We start from the raw sequence: 17990 nt of genomic DNA on the forward strand, positions 1-17990 counted from the left end.
CCGACAGAGCATCTCTGCGGAGATCTGAAAATAGGAGTGCACTGACCCTGCCATCCAACCTGATTAAACTTGAAAAATTCTAATGAAAATAATGGAACAAACATCTAAAAGAGTGATGTGCCATGTTTGTTAATTTTGAATAAATTAACAAAGCTCTAAACATTTTGTTTTGTTTTACTTTGTTATTGTGGAGTATTGTGTGTTGAATTTAGTTGGCAAAAAAAAATGATTTTAACCTGTTTTAAGGTGAATGTAAAACATAAAAAAGTGGATTTTTATGTTTTTTCGACACTTTACGAATATATGATAAGAAAAACTTTGTGAAATAAATTTAATCACACCACCAGATGGTAATGACGACTTGACAAAAAGGTTCTTTTGGCATTGTAGTGCTTTTGCCCTTCATCTATTGATTGTCTTATCTGAGCCTTGTTGTGTCGTCCCTGGCCTGAGCCCTGTGGGTCATCAAACAGAACACTCTTTAGATTGTCCTTGCTGCTTAAGGCCAAAAAAGCAAATACTTTGGCTTAAGGCCTTGAGCAGATGTCTTTTCTAAGAAGAGCTCTGGTGAAAATCAGACCCAAGCTTACAAATTTGGCGATATATTTTGGCAGACAACATATCTCAAAATGAAAAAGGACAAATAAAATCCAACTGAAAATGTGGCGGACAGCTACACTGCTCCAAGACACATGACACCAGACGACCACATCTTTTTGAACTGCTGTCCATGAACAGTTAGGAGATAAAAGGAAAGTGCTATTCACATGTCCTTAGAACAGCAGAGTGCAGGTATCCTAGGATTCAAACTCTCAACCTTCGAATGACAGAGTAAACTGGCAGCACAGAACCTGATACATCAGCAACTGTTTGGACGCATATGACAAATCAAGCAAATCTTGCATTCAAGTGTAATGCGAAAATCAAAACTGCTGGAATATGTGTAATGGGACAAAATTCCTTTAGGAATGAGATTAAAAAAACAGCCCTGTCCAGACCTATCATATTCATTCCTACTTGGCCTTTTGGCTAAGATTAAATTTAGTATCTCATCTGGGGCAGTGGTGGCTTGGGGTGTTAAGACTCTAAGTTACTGATCAAAAAGTCGGCGGTTTGAGACGCTGTTGGGCCCTTGAGCAAGGCTCTTAACCCTGTGTACTCCAGAGGCGTCATATAATGGATGACCCTGTGCTCTGACCTCAGCCTGCTAACGAGAAGCTGGGATGTGTGAGGAATACACAGTTTCACTATGCAGTAATGTATACGTAATAAATGAAAGCTGGACTTTAATGTGTGCATGTACAGGTGCAGTGAAAGTTCTCAGGTATAATATTTAATCATCAATAACAGATAATGCTAACAAAGTTTCTAGTACCCATAAACCCAATGTAAACCATCGTGGCTGCATAGTTTTGCCTGGTTCTGTATAAAATGGGTTAAATTTTGATAAAGGATTAATTTGTCTCTTAAGTACTTTGCGTTTTACATAGCATTTTTATACCACCAGTCAAAGGTCATGGTGCTTGATGAAATTTGCAAACATACTTGACAAGATTTTTGCAAGAACTATTCCATAACAGCCAACTTTTGTCTCAAAATAGCATCATTATTGCTTAATTACTTAATGCCATATGTGTTATTTTATAGTTTTGAAAAAATCCAGTTTAGTTCTAAAATGTAGAAAAAAAAATCCAACCCTAGATCTAGTACTAAACTTTTGACTAGTACTGTATATTTGCCTCGATCCACCAACACAACCAGTCTATGTACAGTACTGCAATCTCTCGTTTATCTGAGAGGCTATGCAATTAGTTGTAAAATCATCATGAATGGCTTCTTCACTAAGCTGCTTAATTAGCTTACATGAAAAGCACATGGGGGGAAAAGTCCACACCTTTTTAAGTAAACCAACTTCTTTTTGAAAACAGAAAGCAGTTCTTTTGCTTGGACTTGTTTCTTTTCTTTCTTTTTCTTTTAACACCCTGAATCATTTTAGCTGTTTTTCAAGTCTGAACATGCCGTCTTTTCCCCACTACAAAGGCTTGACTTAGAAAAGAAAAAAAAGAAAAAACAAATGCTGTTTGAGTCTGGATGCACAAGAATGACCAAAGTGTTTAATACCAAAGAATGAGGCTAAACAAAACAACACAACACAAATTCCTGAAGAGAAAGCTCAGAAAGCAGCCCACACACACACACACACACACACACAAAAAAAAAAAAAACACGACATGCTGGGGACATTATTAATTTGTCTATGTTTGTGTGTCCTACATCTAGAAAATAAATGACTGCGTTCCATCTCAAGCTTGTTAATTAAGTTTTTACTAAGGAATGACTAGCCTCTTATATACACTATCCTCATTGTTCTGCAGACTTCTAAAGCCGCTCTGCCAGCATTATTAAGTGATTGCTACTTCTGATAACACTTCAGAGACACCTAGAGCAGGGCACAAGTATTCAGCATCAAAAACATACACACACAGTACCTTTTTTCCCCTTGTTGGCTACATTTCTGCAGGTACATGCAACTGTTAACTAAAACAGAACTCAACAGAAATTTGCCATTTACATCTCTTTTGAGCAAACAATACCTTTATTTTAGTGCAGTCTAACAATTTGGACACGATTGAATCAGAGGTGGCAGTACTTATTTTTAACTTTGGAAAACTGAAACCTACCATTATGGGAAAATTATTCAAAAACAAATAAATCATTGGTGTAGTGAGCAGATTTTCATTGCATTAAATTTAACAAGTTGAACTACACAAACCTCTGCCCTTTGAGCTAGTAGAAAATAAACAGGTGAGACTGTGGTCTTTTTGCATTGTGACAAAATGAAAGAGTCACTAAAGCAGCAGTCGCACTGGATCTTTGCTTTTGCACATTAAAAAAAAGAAGGAAAAAAAGCCACCTTGTCAACCAGCATTCTTGTTCTCTTCCTCTTTCCATGCTAGGATTTACAGGAATGCGGTCACCTCATGATGTGCTGAGAATGAAAGCTTCACAAGGAGGGACGGGTCCACTTGCTTAATTAGCTTAGGACTTCCACGCAAATTAAGCCCTATGTATGCTCAGTATTGACACTGGATGTTTATTGGCATTCAACTTTGCATTCAAACTTATACGTGTTGGATGTGTACCATGACACCTCATTATAGCCATGTCAGAAGGTACTAGCCGGATTAAGGCCAGGTAAAAGCCAGGATAGAAGCTACTAGATCAGATCAAAGCTACTAAAAAAAAGAAAAAAAAAAAAGATTAAGCAAAAGTGTATTGTGAACCCTGAATAGCATGGGTTCTCAGTTGATTCTGGGTTCTCACGTCCGTTTAGGCAAATTTCCTTTCTGTTATTTTCGATTACTTGCTTGTTAGGGATCCAAATTTATGTTTGGATTATTTGTAAAGCTGCTTTGTGACATTTTTTTTATTAACCTGTGTAAGCATTTTAAAAAAACATAAGCAAATGTGAGTTCATGAGGAAAAGTCCATCAACTCGTAGCATGGTCTTGACAAAAATCTAGTATAAATTAGTGTAGCCCTTAGTGGTACAGCGGCAAAGTGCTCGTCACCGTCATCCAGAGGTCCTGAGTTTGAATCTCAGGTGATGCTACAGCCATTTATAGCTGGGCTCATGAGAGAGCAGAAACCCCTTCCCTAGTTGGTAGCTCCTCCGCGGTTGAGGGTCCCATTCCCGCCTCAGGTCTGTGTGAGTAGATTTTACATGTTCTCCCTGTGCTCTACTACAGTCCATTTCCAGGCATTTCCAAATACCCCGTAGTGTGTGAGTGAGTGTGTGCTTGTGCGTCCTGTGATAAATTGGTAATCAATCCAGGTTGTACCCTATCTTGTGTCTCGGGTAAATTAAGAATTGTTAATAAATGCACACATAGATATGGGTGTTTACTTTAACAACATATCACTACAATATCAAGTCATATAAGTGAGAAGTTTTTTTTTCAAAGGGCCTCAGCAAACACACATTTCACACACATTTACCTATGCCTTAAGCATGCTTAATGAAAGGCAAGTCTGCAGTCTCTATAGCAACGCAAGGAGCTGACAAGCTTGAAAGAAAGTCCAGCCTGTGTTTATGACTGGATTTTTTTTTTACCCCCATTGTCTCTCTTTATGCTTTGTTTTCTCTCTCATCAGGTAGAAAAGCCACGTGGGACAGATGGATAGTGATGAAAAAAAGAGGAAGTTAAAGGAAAAAGAAAAAGAAAGAGTAGGCGAGAGCAGATTTAGCTAAACCGAGTACTGTTGTGTGTGTGTTTGTCTAAATGGCGGTTCAGGTGTTGATACCTGCTGCAGGCTCTGTCTATCTTGTCAGTGGTTCAGCAGCTCTCCGGAAAGCAGCTCTGACAGCAGGGCATCACCGCTGACACTCGCCTGCACAAACATGGCACACACCCTCCTGGGCCTGGAAATGAGTGACATGTCTCTCTCTCCCTATCTCTCTCTCACACACAAACGCACACTCCTTGTGAGGAAAGATGTTGGTGCTTCTCCTTAAGCAAAGTGAAAAAAAGAATATACTTCGAAATGTGTGTCAAGTTATCTTTTAAAGTTAGTGTGATAATGCTGGTGGGTAGGCAAACTGGAAAAAACACAAATGGAAAAAAAAAGAAGGTAAATGTGCAGCAGTAGATGTAGGTCTCAGGGCCAAACTAATAACCAGAGTAGTTGTTAACTCTCTCTCTCTCTCCCTCTCTCTCTCTCTCTCTCTCTCTCTCTCTCTCTATATATATATATATATATATATATATATATATATATATATATTGTGGGTCAGTTTTTGCTTTTTAACTTTGACAATTTTATCAACTACAAGAATGTGATGTATTGAAGGGGTTGCTGCTTTATCGCTCCAGGGTCAACATTTCCGTCCTGATCTCGCATTACTGTCTGTCTGGAGTTTCACGTTTTCTCTGATGTTATTGTAAGTTTCCTCCAGGTCTCCAGTTTTTCTCCAACATTAGTAGGGGAAATGGTTATGCTAAATTGCCTCTAGGTGTGAATGAGTGTGTGAATTGAGGGGAGTGAGGGATAAAGTCCTCATCTACTTACTACCCTGACAAGCAGAAAGAACTTTCTGAAGAAGGATGGATGAGTGAATAAAATTTTTAAATATAAAATTCTAATGGCTCCTCTTGTTCTTGTTTGTTCTTGTTGTTGTTTTTATAGCTAATTTTGTATATTTATCCTCTCTGTTGAGCGAGGAGAGGAATAGTTAGCTGAAGATCAAAGACTTCCTGGTTCCGGCTGAGACGGTCAGTCCTCAGCATGCTAGCGACAGGAACATAGCAGCATTCCCTCTAGCTACAGAGGTCACAGTAATGTGTCTGCACACTTACTTCCTCCCAGCTGATTAGGTTTCATCCCTCTCTCTCTTGCTCTCTCTCTACCCCATACACCCCCCCCCCTTTCTGTCATTTCAGGCAAACAGCAGGTTGAAGCAGTTTGAGAAGGAATACACCCAGAAGCTTGCCAAGTCTGCACAGGTAATCACTTTCTTCCCAAGGGTTTCCCCTTGTTCTTTGGGATAGAACATAGAGCATACAGTGGTGTGAAAAACTATTTGCCCCCTTCCTGATTTCTTATTCTTTTGCATGTTTGTCACACAAAATGTTTCTGATCATCAAACACATTTAACTATTAGTCAAAGATAACATAATTGAACACAAAATGCAGTTTTTAATGATGGTTTTTATTATTTAGGGAGAAAAAAAATCCAAATCTACATGGCCCTGTGTGAAAAAGTGATTGCCCCCCTTGTTAAAAAATAACTTAACTGTGGTTTATCACACCTGAGTTCAATTTCTGTAGTCACCCCCAGGCCTGATTACTGCGACACCTGTTTTAATCAAGAAATCACTTAAATAGGAGCTACCTGACACAGAGAAGTAGACCAAAAGCACCTCAAAAGCTAGACATCATGCCAAGATCCAAAGAAATTCAGGAACAAATGAGAACAAAAGTAATTGAGATCTATCAGTCTGGTAAAGGTTATAAAGCCATTTCTTAAGCTTTAGGACTCCAGCGAACCACAGTGAGAGCCATTATCCACAAATGGCAAAAACATGGAACAGTGGTGAACCTTCCCAGGAGTGGCCGGCCGACCAAAATTACCCCAAGAACGCAGAGACGACTCATCCGAGAGGCCACAAAAGACGCCAGGACAACATCTAAAGAACTGCAGGCCTCACTTGCCTCAATTAAGGTCAGTGTTCACGACTCCACCATAAGAAAGAGACTGGGCAAAAACAGCCTGCATGGCAGATTTCCAAGGCGCAAACCACTTTTAAGCAAAAAGAACATTAAGGCTCGTCTCAATTTTGCTAAAAAACATCTCAATGATTGCCAAGACTTTTGGGAAAATACCTTGTGGACCGACGAGACAAAAGTTGAACTTTTTGGAAGGTGCGTGTCCCGTTACATCTGATGTAAAAGTAACACAGCATTTCAGAAAAAGAACACCATACCAACAGTAAAATATGGTGGTGGTAGTATGATGGTCTGGGGTTGTTTTGCTGCTTTAGGACCTGGAAGGCTTGCTGTGATAGATGGAACCATGAATTCTACTGTCTACCAAAAAATCCTGAAGGAGAATGTCCGGCCATCTGTTCGTCAACTCAAGCTGAAGCGATCTTGGGTGCTGCAGCAGGACAATGACCCAAAACACACCAGCAAATCCACCTCTGAATGGCTGAGGAAAAACAAAATGAAGACTTTGGAGTGGCCTGGTCAAAGTCCTGACCTGAATCCTATTGAGATGTTGTGGCATGACCTTAAAAAGGCGGTTCATGCTAGAAAACCCTCAAATAAAGCTGAATTACAACAATTCTGCAAAGATGAGTGGGCCAAAATTCCTCCAGAGCGCTGTAAAAGACTCGTTGCAAGTTCTCGCAAACGCTTGATTGCAGTTATTGCTGCTAAGGGTGGCCCAACCAGTTATTAGGTTCAGGGGGCAATTACTTTCTCACACAGGGCCATGTAGGTTTGGATTTTTTTTCTCCCTAAATAATAAAAACCATCATTTAAAAACTGCATTTTGTGTTTACTTGTGTTATCTTTGACTAATAGTTAAATGTGTTTGATGATCAGAAACATTTTATGTGACAAACATGCAAAAGAATAAGAAATCAGGAAGGGGGCAAATAGTTTTTTACACCACTGTATATAATTTATGATAAAATTAGCATTTATACACTGCCTGGACAAAAAAAGTCACCATTTCGGAATAGTCAATTATTTAGGCTGCATTAAGCAAAGAAACTAACTAAGGATATTTTAAATGATTAGAACTGGGTTAAGAATTCCTCAACACATTAATAAAATCTGGAAGGATAGTGCTGAACTCTATGGAAAAAAAATATGGTTGGAAAGAAAAAAATCCCGAATGGAGATCATTTAAACTCTGTGGAGGTGCATGGTAAAAAACCAACAGGACTAACCATAGCTATGTTTAATAGTAAATGTACGAGCATTTCCATCTACTTTATAAACAGCTGTTGCTTGTTAGTGAGATTAGTCAGATAAATGGTTTCAGTTTGCTAGATTGCATTTTACTTTGGAGCAATAGAAAAAGGTCATATGGTCTGAAGAGTTCAGGTTGATCCTATTCCTGAGATATGGGTGCACGTGAAGTGATGCACCCAATGTGCATTGTGCTCACTGGACAAGCCTCTGAAAGCAGTACTGTATTATTATCTGGGGTTGCTTTAGTTTAATAAAAGCTAGGCGACTGAATATCTTAGATGGGTGTTTTTTTTGTCATTGTTTTTGTATTTTTGGCCAAGCAATGTATTTTCACACAGATTTATTCCTTTATTCCTGTTCTCCCCTTCATGCTTTTATATATATGCAGTGGTGTTGTTGTTATTGTGTCTAAAGTACTATTCAGATTTCTGTATAAATCACAGAGACAGGAGTGCCTTCATGATTCCATACTACAATTCCAACATAGACCTCACTTTAAAACTAACAAAAGACTAAGCACTTCCTGGAATGTCTTTATGCTAAAGAAAAACCACAACCATTTTTCTTATGAGTTATAAAGGAAACTTTGTGATCATGTCAGTTTGCATGAGATATATACCTTGGAGTATTTCTACTGTCAAATACATTATAATACTGTGAGAGGAAATCAGTATGTAGACCGTTTTTTGTTTGTCTCATTTACAGTAATATTCTTCATATGTCTCCGAGCGCCACCTGGCATATCAACCCTTCATATGGACTCACACTTTCAGAATCCAACATAAATTTCCGGAATTTAAATCTGGGCAGAAGACATGCAACTCCTTTCCTTGAGATATTTTTGCCTGTTTGTCTATAGCTGTTGAAATGTCCATCTTTTCCCCAGCTTTATTTTCTTGGCTGATGAGATTATATTCTTCTCTATGTCCCGGTACATCCCTTTATCCAGGATTCTTTTAATGGTATGTTATGCCCCATATCCATTCATCTAAGTCCCATTCATAGAGACCAAGCCTCCTGTCATGATGCTCTCAGCCCCATACCTCTGTACGCAATCAGAAGCATAATCCTTTCTTTTTTACAAATGCACCAAGCTTTTTAAGATTTTTGTTTGTTTGTTTTTTGGTCCCCAAAAAACCTGATTGGTCTAAATCCCATTATGCACACATCTATGTACTGTACTTATTTTTTTTGTAGCTTAAATGTTTATTGTGTAATCAGTGTTCTCGCTGCATTTAGATTGTTCTGCAACTCTTTATCGAGTGACTTCTGGCTTCATTCTTACCATCCTGATCAATAATCATAGAGTGCATTGTGATGTGTTGTGTTGCACCTGTCTAGGAATGATTAGTTATGGTTCTGTGGTTGTGTGAACTTTGCATCTGCATATTATTAAACTACCTATTTTGAGAGGGATGTTTACAGTCTTTGCTATCGCTCTATAGTGTTTCCATTTTGAGTATTAATAATGCTGCCGCTCAGAACTTTACCTAAGGTCCTTCACCTTCACACTGATAGCTACTATGTTGCTATGTTGCATGAATTCCTCCCAATCAGTAGCAACTTCTTTATAATGAAACTTGGTGTAATTTGCCTAAGAACTGTAAGTATTCTCGTTTATTCAGTGTTTATTCAGTGTTTATTCTCTGTCACTGAATTTCCTGAATAAAGCATATATCCTGTAAGAGAAAACAATATAGAACTAAGATCCCAGACAGACACCTGTGATCATTGTATTGCCTCACCTCCCCAAAATCTAGCAGAAGCGTATAGAAGAAATGCAAAAAATATATGTATATACATGTATATATACTCTATCACCAGAACCATGTGTACATTGATCGTTGTTTTTGCCTTTCATTCCTACATGCGGTCATGTGTGTTCTTGGAACCGTCCACCCCCATCAGACATGTGGTTAACATTAGATTTAATCTGTTCAACCCGAACACAGTTTAAAGAAACTTAGCCTAGATTCTCCTCTCCGCTCATGAATCAAGCTGTGGGATCCATGCTGAAGCTTAGATCTTTTCACTTCTTCACTCTCTTTATTCCTCTCGTCCGTCTCTGCGTGTGAGCTTGCACGGGTTAACAGACACTGGCTGAACTCCCGTAAATTGTTTATGTTCCGGAATAGGGAGAAAAAGGTAATTTCTTCCCATTGAAATCCTGCAAAACTCCAATGGCATTTTCAACTGACATACAGTAATTGCCCCCTCATTACCTAACTCTCAACTCATTCTTGTTGTAGTTTTGCCCCCTTCTTCTCCTCTTTCACTATATTTGAGAAGCCCACCACCCCACCCCAAAACACGCAGGGTTCAAAGTGAGGTTGACGAGCAGATGTGTGAAATCAGCGACCTATTAAGTTACACAACGGCCAAAAACACACGCACAAAAAAGTGTGCAAGTGTGTACGAGTCGGGGTTTGCGGACACTTGCCCATCTTTTGTCTGATGCTATGTTTCTGTAGAGCGAACCGCAAGTCATTAATCCCCCCATCCCCATTCCCCTCATGTTTTTTTTTTTCCCCCAAAGGCTCAAAAATGTCATAAGCTGAACAAACATGTCTCTTTTCCCTCTGCTGCACCTTTGTGGGAAAGCAGGCTTTGGTTAAAGGCTGCATAAATGCCCCTCCTGCACACTAAACATGAGATAGGATTTAGTATACCTGTTGTTATTATTATCTGATGTTAACACACCCTGGTGTGTTTTGCCTTAAATCTCACTTGCACTCTGGGAAGGAAAGGCTTGATGCACTCTGCTCTTTTGAGTGTGTGTGTGTGCGCATGCATGTGTATTTGAGTGGCCTTTGAACCACTAACCAATGTTCTACTAGTACCATTTGCCCCCTTATCAAGAATTAGTTTTCCTATTTGCCCAGAGCAACACAGTTGCACTAGTAATGACCAAATTAAACACACACCAACCTATACATTAGTGTAAATGGCAGCAAGGCTCGCGCTGAGAGCACTCAAACCTTTCCTGAGCCTCTCCAGCTTATGCAAAGAAGACTGTTTGCAACCCACATTTGACCCTTACATACTGTAATTTGCAGCTTGTCTGCTAATGATTAGCGCTCAGACAAGGCTAAGAAAAGATGCTGTCTGAGCAGAAGTACATTTACAGTATAGGCTACTGGGTCTGTGTCTGTTGCAGTGGAATAACTGGTTCAGAGGTGATGGGTAGTTTATAGAGAGTAATAATTTGATATTATTTAGGTACATAATGTATGTTGCTCTGGTTAGAAGCATAAGCATCTGAGATGATACATAGCAATGAAAAAAAAGTTCCCACACCAATATATGTTGATTGCATTACTGGTGTCTAACAGGAACCCTTATTTCGCTCCACCTACTTACCTAATTCCTGGTAAGCCAGCATTAACATGCACAGTAATCAAGCTGTGGAGTGACAGGCCAATGTTTTCAGCTTTAGCAGGAAGTGTACTTACTCACAGCCTAAACAGTGGCTGTAAAATTACAGAATGCGAGCCGAGGCAATTACACCCGAAAAGGACCTAAATATCAGAGGAAAGATACAGGAATAAAAAGAAAGAAGGGATGAGAGTGCGCCTTCAGGCTGAAGACTAGATGCGGGATCCTATATGGCGAAATAATTATTACATTGGGAACTGATGTTACCATAATAATGGTCCGTTTGTTGCTTTCATGTGGTCCACCCACTGACAAAATAAGCCTAATCTCTCGCTCTGTGGCTGCTCTAAAGTGTTCACTCCCTACTCCTACACAATGAACGGATTTCAAGCGAATCATTCCTGCTGAAAGTTTGTACACGATAAACAATTATCTGTCTAGCCTCTGGCTCGCATTCGCTTTTCTTCAACTTCCAGTCTAAATAAAGTTTTGACAGAAAAACAGTTATTCTTTAAACATCTCCCTGTGACACTAGTTTAAGAACTCAGGGTGCTTTTTCTTGTCAAGATTGACATACACAGATTAGTTTTATGTAAGTCTGTGTTTCTTTTTTATGTGAGTCTGGATTTTAGGGTTTTTACTTTTCCTCAGAAACACATCGACCCATATTTTGTTCCCATTTGCATGTACAGGTTTACTTACAGAAATCTAATCAAACACCCTGATTAAACAAGTAATGCATGCATATCATTAATCTGGTTCTTGCTTAGGTTTTATGTTTATAAACTATAGTCAAACATAATCAGAGGTGTCAAGTAACGAAGTACAAATACTTTATTACCTTACTTAAGTAGAAATTTTGGGTATGTATACTTTACTGTAGTAATTATTTTTCAGCCGACTTTTTACTTCTACTTCTTACATTTGCACGCAATTATCTGTACTTTCTACTCCTTAAAAATAGCCTTGTTACTCCTATTTTATTTCAGCTTGTCATTAAAAAAAATTAATTGAATGATTAATTAAATGTAGCTAATTCCTTATAACGGCCGTATAACGGTGGCGTAGTGGTTAGCACTGTTGCCTTGCACTTCCAGGGTCCGGGTTCGATTCCCGGCCAGGCTTGGTTCCCGTCTCTGTGGGCATGAAGTTTGCATGTTCTTCCCATGCTTGGTGGGTTTCCTCCGGGTATTCCGGTTTCCTCCCACAGTCCAAAGATCTGCAGGTTAGGTTAATTGGCATTCCCAAGATGCCCATAGTGTGTGAATGGGTGTGCATAACAATATTTTTTAAAACTTAAAAACCAAGGGAAGCATTTATACAATAATACAAAAGTTTAACATTTACTTCAAAATTAAATTAAGCAACAAAACTACATTTAGAAATTAGTTATTTCTAAACAAACTTAGTAAATAATTCATTCCTATAACTTTGGATAAAAATGTGTGACTATTTCAGTACACAACTTGTAGGATTATAAAGAAACTGCGATATTTTACCTTCTCATTGTCATTTGCCACACAAAGGAATTGTGTTTTTACTCCCATCTCTAGTGTATACAATTTGTAAATGTAGAAACTCTGAAGTATTACACCACAAGAGCAAATTTTTGAACGCCCCGTTTATATACTATGTGTGTTAAGAAAATAATCTAAAAAGTAAAGCTACTACCTCCCAAGTGATAATTGTGCATAATTTAATAGCCTTAATACGGGCAAGGAAATTTCAGTAATTTCACTGACACAGAGTATTTATGGGCTTGTAAACATGCTGTTGTTGTCTGTGTGCTTCTAGACAATAGCAGAGCTACAAACAACATTGTTCTCCATTAAAGAAGAGAGCAAACAAACCCAGCTTGCTCTGGAGCGCCAACTACAGGAAGGACATACACACTGGGATGAGGAGAGAAGACAACTCAGCCGAGATGCTGACCGTGTCAGCAAAGTGAGGATACACACCCATTCATACATACACACACACACACCAAATCAGAACAATGAAGATAACTTGTTAATTCCTTACAACTGTTTTATGTCTTATATGGATTAGGAGTTTCGTTGTCTTATGAGTGACCACAGAGTGGTGTGTCTCGCCTTTATGAACTAAGTCTAACTTTGAACAGCAAACATTTTTAAACTATTAAACCCAACATGCGTGGTATGCTAGCTAGCACAGTGTTTTGACTGTATTCTCAGTAACGTGTGACTGAAAAGCTATCAAATAAAGTATAGAGTAACATATCTTGCCAGCAGCAACCGTAACTAACAAAAGACCATTATTTTAATGGTGTCCACGATGATAGACGTGATAATTTTGAGCTTTGTGCTCAGTGCAGTAAATAGACAAGATAGCACAAGAAACAGCCTGGTTCACATTCAGTAGAAAGAAAACAGGAATGGCGTTAGAATAAACTAATAAATGTGTTCAAGTTGTTTCTCAGGGTATGTCTAGATAGAGTTGCCTGGGGTGCATTTAAAACTAGGTAAAGTGTCCTCACTATAGCTTTCCACTTTTTCTCGTTAAAGGTACAGGAATCGATTGGGTTTTTAATTTGAGAGAATGTGACTGACTTGGCCAGCGAAGAATATCCCACTTATTTTCCTTCTGTAGCTTTCACTGTATGTTTTACAGTAGGTCATTGTCCATCTGCAATATGGATTAACATCCTATCTGCTTTACAGTGTTTGTTTCAACCACCTTAAGGCCTTATCTAATTAGTCATGAAGTAATAAGGGAACAGGCCGCACTTGGCCATGCAAATGGTTATCAGCCACTTGTTCTATTATTTATGAGCCCCCAAAATGGGTGTCTTTATGAAAATGGCTGTTATTGCTGAATGATTAATATGACTAATGGCACACTTGTCAAACCCTTTGAATTAAAGCTGAATGGAATTTCAAATTCAGTGTGGTGGTATACAGAGGCCAAATGGCAAAAATAAAAACTTTGTTCCAAAATTTTTGGACCTGAAATTTTTAGATCCAGATTCAGTAGTCACATTTGCAGTCAAGCAGAAATAGAAGTGGGGTCTGTTTGGAAATTCTTCTCTCAACCTTCCTTCAGTTGAAAGTAGTGCCGATATAAATAATTGATCTAAATCAAAGTTTTTTTTCTTACCATTCTTGTTCATGTAGCCTGTCACAAGTAATACTTGAGTCACGCATAGTTTTTACTCCTTCCAATAAAAACACTAAGTTACATATGTAAATTTTTAATTTACCAAAATTTTACACTGCTTTTTTATTACCTATAAACACCCATGATTAAAATCTTGCCCAATTTGGCAACACCGATAGTGATTTCTGAAGCCTCGCAAGAGCAGAGAAACTGATGCAAGTTCACATATTTATTGATAGCCATGTGAACCCTGAGTCTGGCCATGTCTGATTAGTTAGAAATATCTTTATGTATACAATCTAGTTGAAGGGAATTTGACTGCACCTCTCTGTATTACGACAGGCATTGCAGGAATATTTATGCTATACGTAAATAAAAAAAGAAATAAAAAAAGCATACTGTGCTGCATTCCGAGATCTTGCAGCTACAGTAATCCATAGTTGACTCCCTTCTGCAAGCATAACCAGCAGTCTGTTTGTATTAACTGTCTTACAGAATCTAACTTGAGTGCTTCAGCTCTCACTCAACCTAAGATATTCATTAAATTACCACGGAATACACTTGAGTGTTTGTTTTGAGTGCACAAACCACTCGGAGGCCTCATTATTATGAGCCCAAGAGTTAATTGCTCGGTTAATGGGGCGCAAATTAATAGCTGACTTGCTGATTAAATTCCACACAGATGCACAGTGTGGGAGAGAGAGAGAGAGAGAGAGAGAGAAAGAATTTGTGTTAGAATAGGAGGGAGATCAGAAAACATGGAAGATGATCATAAACAGTCAGAGAAACCGTTGCAAGCTGATATTATTTCCAGACTGCTCACTTCAAAGGAAGATTATGAAAGCCAAAGGCCTGAAACAAAAAAAGGGTGGAAAAAAACAAGAACATCAAAGTCTAGTTCATTTGAGTGCAATAATCCTTAAACGTTTGTTGTGAACACAGCAACTCATATCAGATGTCCCTTTCTCTCCTTGGTGTTTAACCTAAAAGAAGGTTGTAACTTTGGTTGATTTTTTTGCATTTTGTCTCAAAGTTGCTCACAAAATGGCACCATGTGGTTGTTACAACTCATATGTTAGTGACTGTAGCATGGATCTATGTTACTTGCATGGCAGTCATTTGGAAATTAAAGTGCAAGACACGAAGTAGGAGGCTCTGACAGTCGATAGCGGGTGAATTTTAACAGATAATTTTTTACTCATGCCATGCCAGAGACAATATAAGTAGCTCAGCAAATGCTAATAGAGGCCTTTATAAATGCAGCTCTAGTAATATGCATGGCAATAACAACAGATGTGTGATCCTTGTCACTTAAACAAAAGTGCAAACCAAAGACAAAACAAGCTTGTGAATGGCTACAGACCAGGGCCCGGTTTCCAGAAAGCTTCTTATCACTAAGTAGTTCTTAAGTTGTACCTTAACCTCTCTCTTAACGTTATGGCGCGATTCGCGAAACGTTCGTACTCTAAGTATATCTTAGGTAAGTCACACGTTTGTAAGGTTGGTCTGGACCATCGAAGTCGTATTAATGATGGGATATACTGTAGGCCTGTTCAAGAATTTAACTTTATTTGATATCAGATCTAATAGAGTGATTTTTAATTAGCCTATTTCATAATGTGACTAGTGCATTAAAATAGGCAATCACTTTTAATATAGAACAGGTGGCAAACAATTTGGGCGATACAAATTGTTGTTGTGCTAAACCGAAGACGGCGCCGTTTTTTCTTTAGGCAAAACTTCAGGCCTTGTCATATTTTGTCTGAGGTGGTGGTAAAGCGTCGTACTTACGCTTTATGTCCCAATGTCAAGCTGCTTGCTGCTTTTTGTTTAAAATATAAAAAAAATTTCTGAGTGATTATAATGCTTTATATTCAAACAGTGACCGTAAGTACGGTTTATCATGATTTACCACGAGTTTTGGCGCTGTGATTAGTTTCCAACTTTCCGCGTGAAAAATTAAACATGTTTAACATGCAGAAGCTTGCGGACCTTGCATCTCACCTATGCGGTTAACGCTCGCTGTGAGATGCAGTGTTAGGCACCGTGAGCCGCCTCGAGTGACCGTCGGCGTTCCGCTTACGTTCCGCGAAGTTCTGCAAGTTCCACACCTTCCGCATGTTAAACATGTTTAAATTAATTTATATATTTGTGTATTATGGTATGCTATTAATAAGTTAACCCATGTCGAAATAAACGTTATTGGAAGAATTTTGTGCAATGTTTTATCTGCATTAAAAAGTGCTGTCTTTCTTAACGCTGTCATGCAAATAAATGAAAAATCGATTCCTGAGCAATCGATGTCAGCTAAATCAGTACCTTCACTGTAGACAGCGCCTTGTAACGTTGGACATGAGAGGCAGCGACTTAAGAAGGATTCGGGAAGTCGCCGAAAGACAGTTCGGGAAACACGCTTAGAAAAGTAATAACCTTACGCAAATTGTATCTTGAGTCTTCTTAGCGCACTAAGAGCGTTATCTGGAAACCAGGCCCATGTAGACCAAAGAACATGAATCTGAAGCGCAAGATTGCCTTAATAATGTTCTGTCCACTCTAGTGCTATGCAAGCAGTTACATTGCCACATTAGTCAGTGGTTTGGGAGTATAGGAGTAAAGAGTATCAGTGGGTTGTGGACACAATGCATAGCCAAGCAGGCTGCACCGTCAACTTTACATTATTTTAATTAAACATTAAATCGTTATCTAATAGTGGCCGCTCCATCCACGTCAATAACGTGTTCTCTCAGGAAATAACAAGAACATATGTCTGAGAATAGAGATAGTAAAGCTCTCATCAGTTTGAGTAATGTCTTGCCGGTCAACGAAATCCCTGTTGACTTGAGAGTACTGTCATCTGTTTTCCCTTAACCACGTGTTAACTCCTATGTCATGAGTGCTTTTCATTGCAAAATGGCGTTAAAACACAAAGCGCCACTCCCTGAAGTGCAGGCTCAACCACAAAAACATTGTAGTGCAATCACTGTTGACGCACGATGACATCATCCTGCCTGGTGTACCCATGGGCTAGATTCTGTGTCATCTTTTTATCATGAGCCTGAGTAAGTGGCTAGAAGAATGAATCCTGCGTGATGAGAACTTTTGAGTCTAAAGAGAGTCTCTAGAGTTAGAGGGTCAGGGTTAGTTTTTGCCTCAGCTGGATCAACAGTGACTGACTTCTATATCACTATTGGCAGCTGATTATATACTTAAAGGTTCAGTTCAATATAATTCCTTACTTACAAAAGTCTGGATAAGCAACTATCAGTTGGCTCCCACTGGCTACCTTAAAACATTACTGATTTATGGATATAAGATTAAAGTAGCAATTTTAACTAGTTTTATAGACTCTGAAGTACATAGAAATTTCACTAAACCTACCTGACAATAATAAAGAACTTACTGAAGATGAATAAATGTGTTGGGTTTGGAAATGCCTCTCAAGTAACCTGTTAACATGAATGCCAATGAATGCACTCTTTTTTTTGCCAAGCTGATATCTACCTCCCTGTATTAATCAAGTCATTACTTAATTAATCCGATGAGAAATTAGAAGTGATTTTTTTAATTTACAAAAATACATGTTATTTGATAAGCTTTAACAGAGGATCCAACACAGAAGCTGTAGTGGGTCACGTTAAGTAAACAGGAGTCACATATTGCACCCACTTACATCATTTTTGAAACAGCTACTTAAGTCATGTTTCTGTTTCAGAATAACTAATTAAGTCCAAAAGACTTTTAAAGCGAGTTAAAGCAGTCAGCTTACAAATACGTCACTATGCCTAACAGCATCGGTTTCTGAAACAAATGTAAATAACTTATGCCAAAAAAAAAAAACCATACCAATTATTTTTGTCTTGTCAGTTACAGATTGACAAGCACTAACCTCTTAAGTAGTATCCAACTACTAGATGCATTTAAGTCAAACTGGGACTTTTTGATTGCACAGAATAACAAAACACAGTTATGAGAATAAAAATCTACCTTTGTGTCTCTTTATAATTCCCTGCTACACT

The 17990-nt window shown here is 38.5% G+C and overlaps 1 protein-coding gene across 4 annotated transcripts in view; it reads left to right on the forward strand.

Moving 5' to 3' along the window:
• Positions 1–17990, forward strand: part of cep112 (centrosomal protein 112) — a 139808-nt gene that overhangs the window by 96919 nt on the left and 24899 nt on the right. For all 4 annotated transcript variants that reach the window (XM_053514003.1, XM_053514005.1, XM_053514006.1 and 1 more), the window contains 2 exons: positions 5442–5504; positions 12652–12801. In XM_053514003.1, the coding sequence (XP_053369978.1) occupies positions 5442–5504; positions 12652–12801 (213 nt within the window). The remainder of the gene's footprint in view (positions 1–5441; positions 5505–12651; positions 12802–17990) is intronic.

This window comes from Clarias gariepinus, chromosome 16 (genome assembly GCF_024256425.1).
Source record: "Clarias gariepinus isolate MV-2021 ecotype Netherlands chromosome 16, CGAR_prim_01v2, whole genome shotgun sequence".
NCBI lineage: Eukaryota > Metazoa > Chordata > Actinopteri > Siluriformes > Clariidae > Clarias > Clarias gariepinus.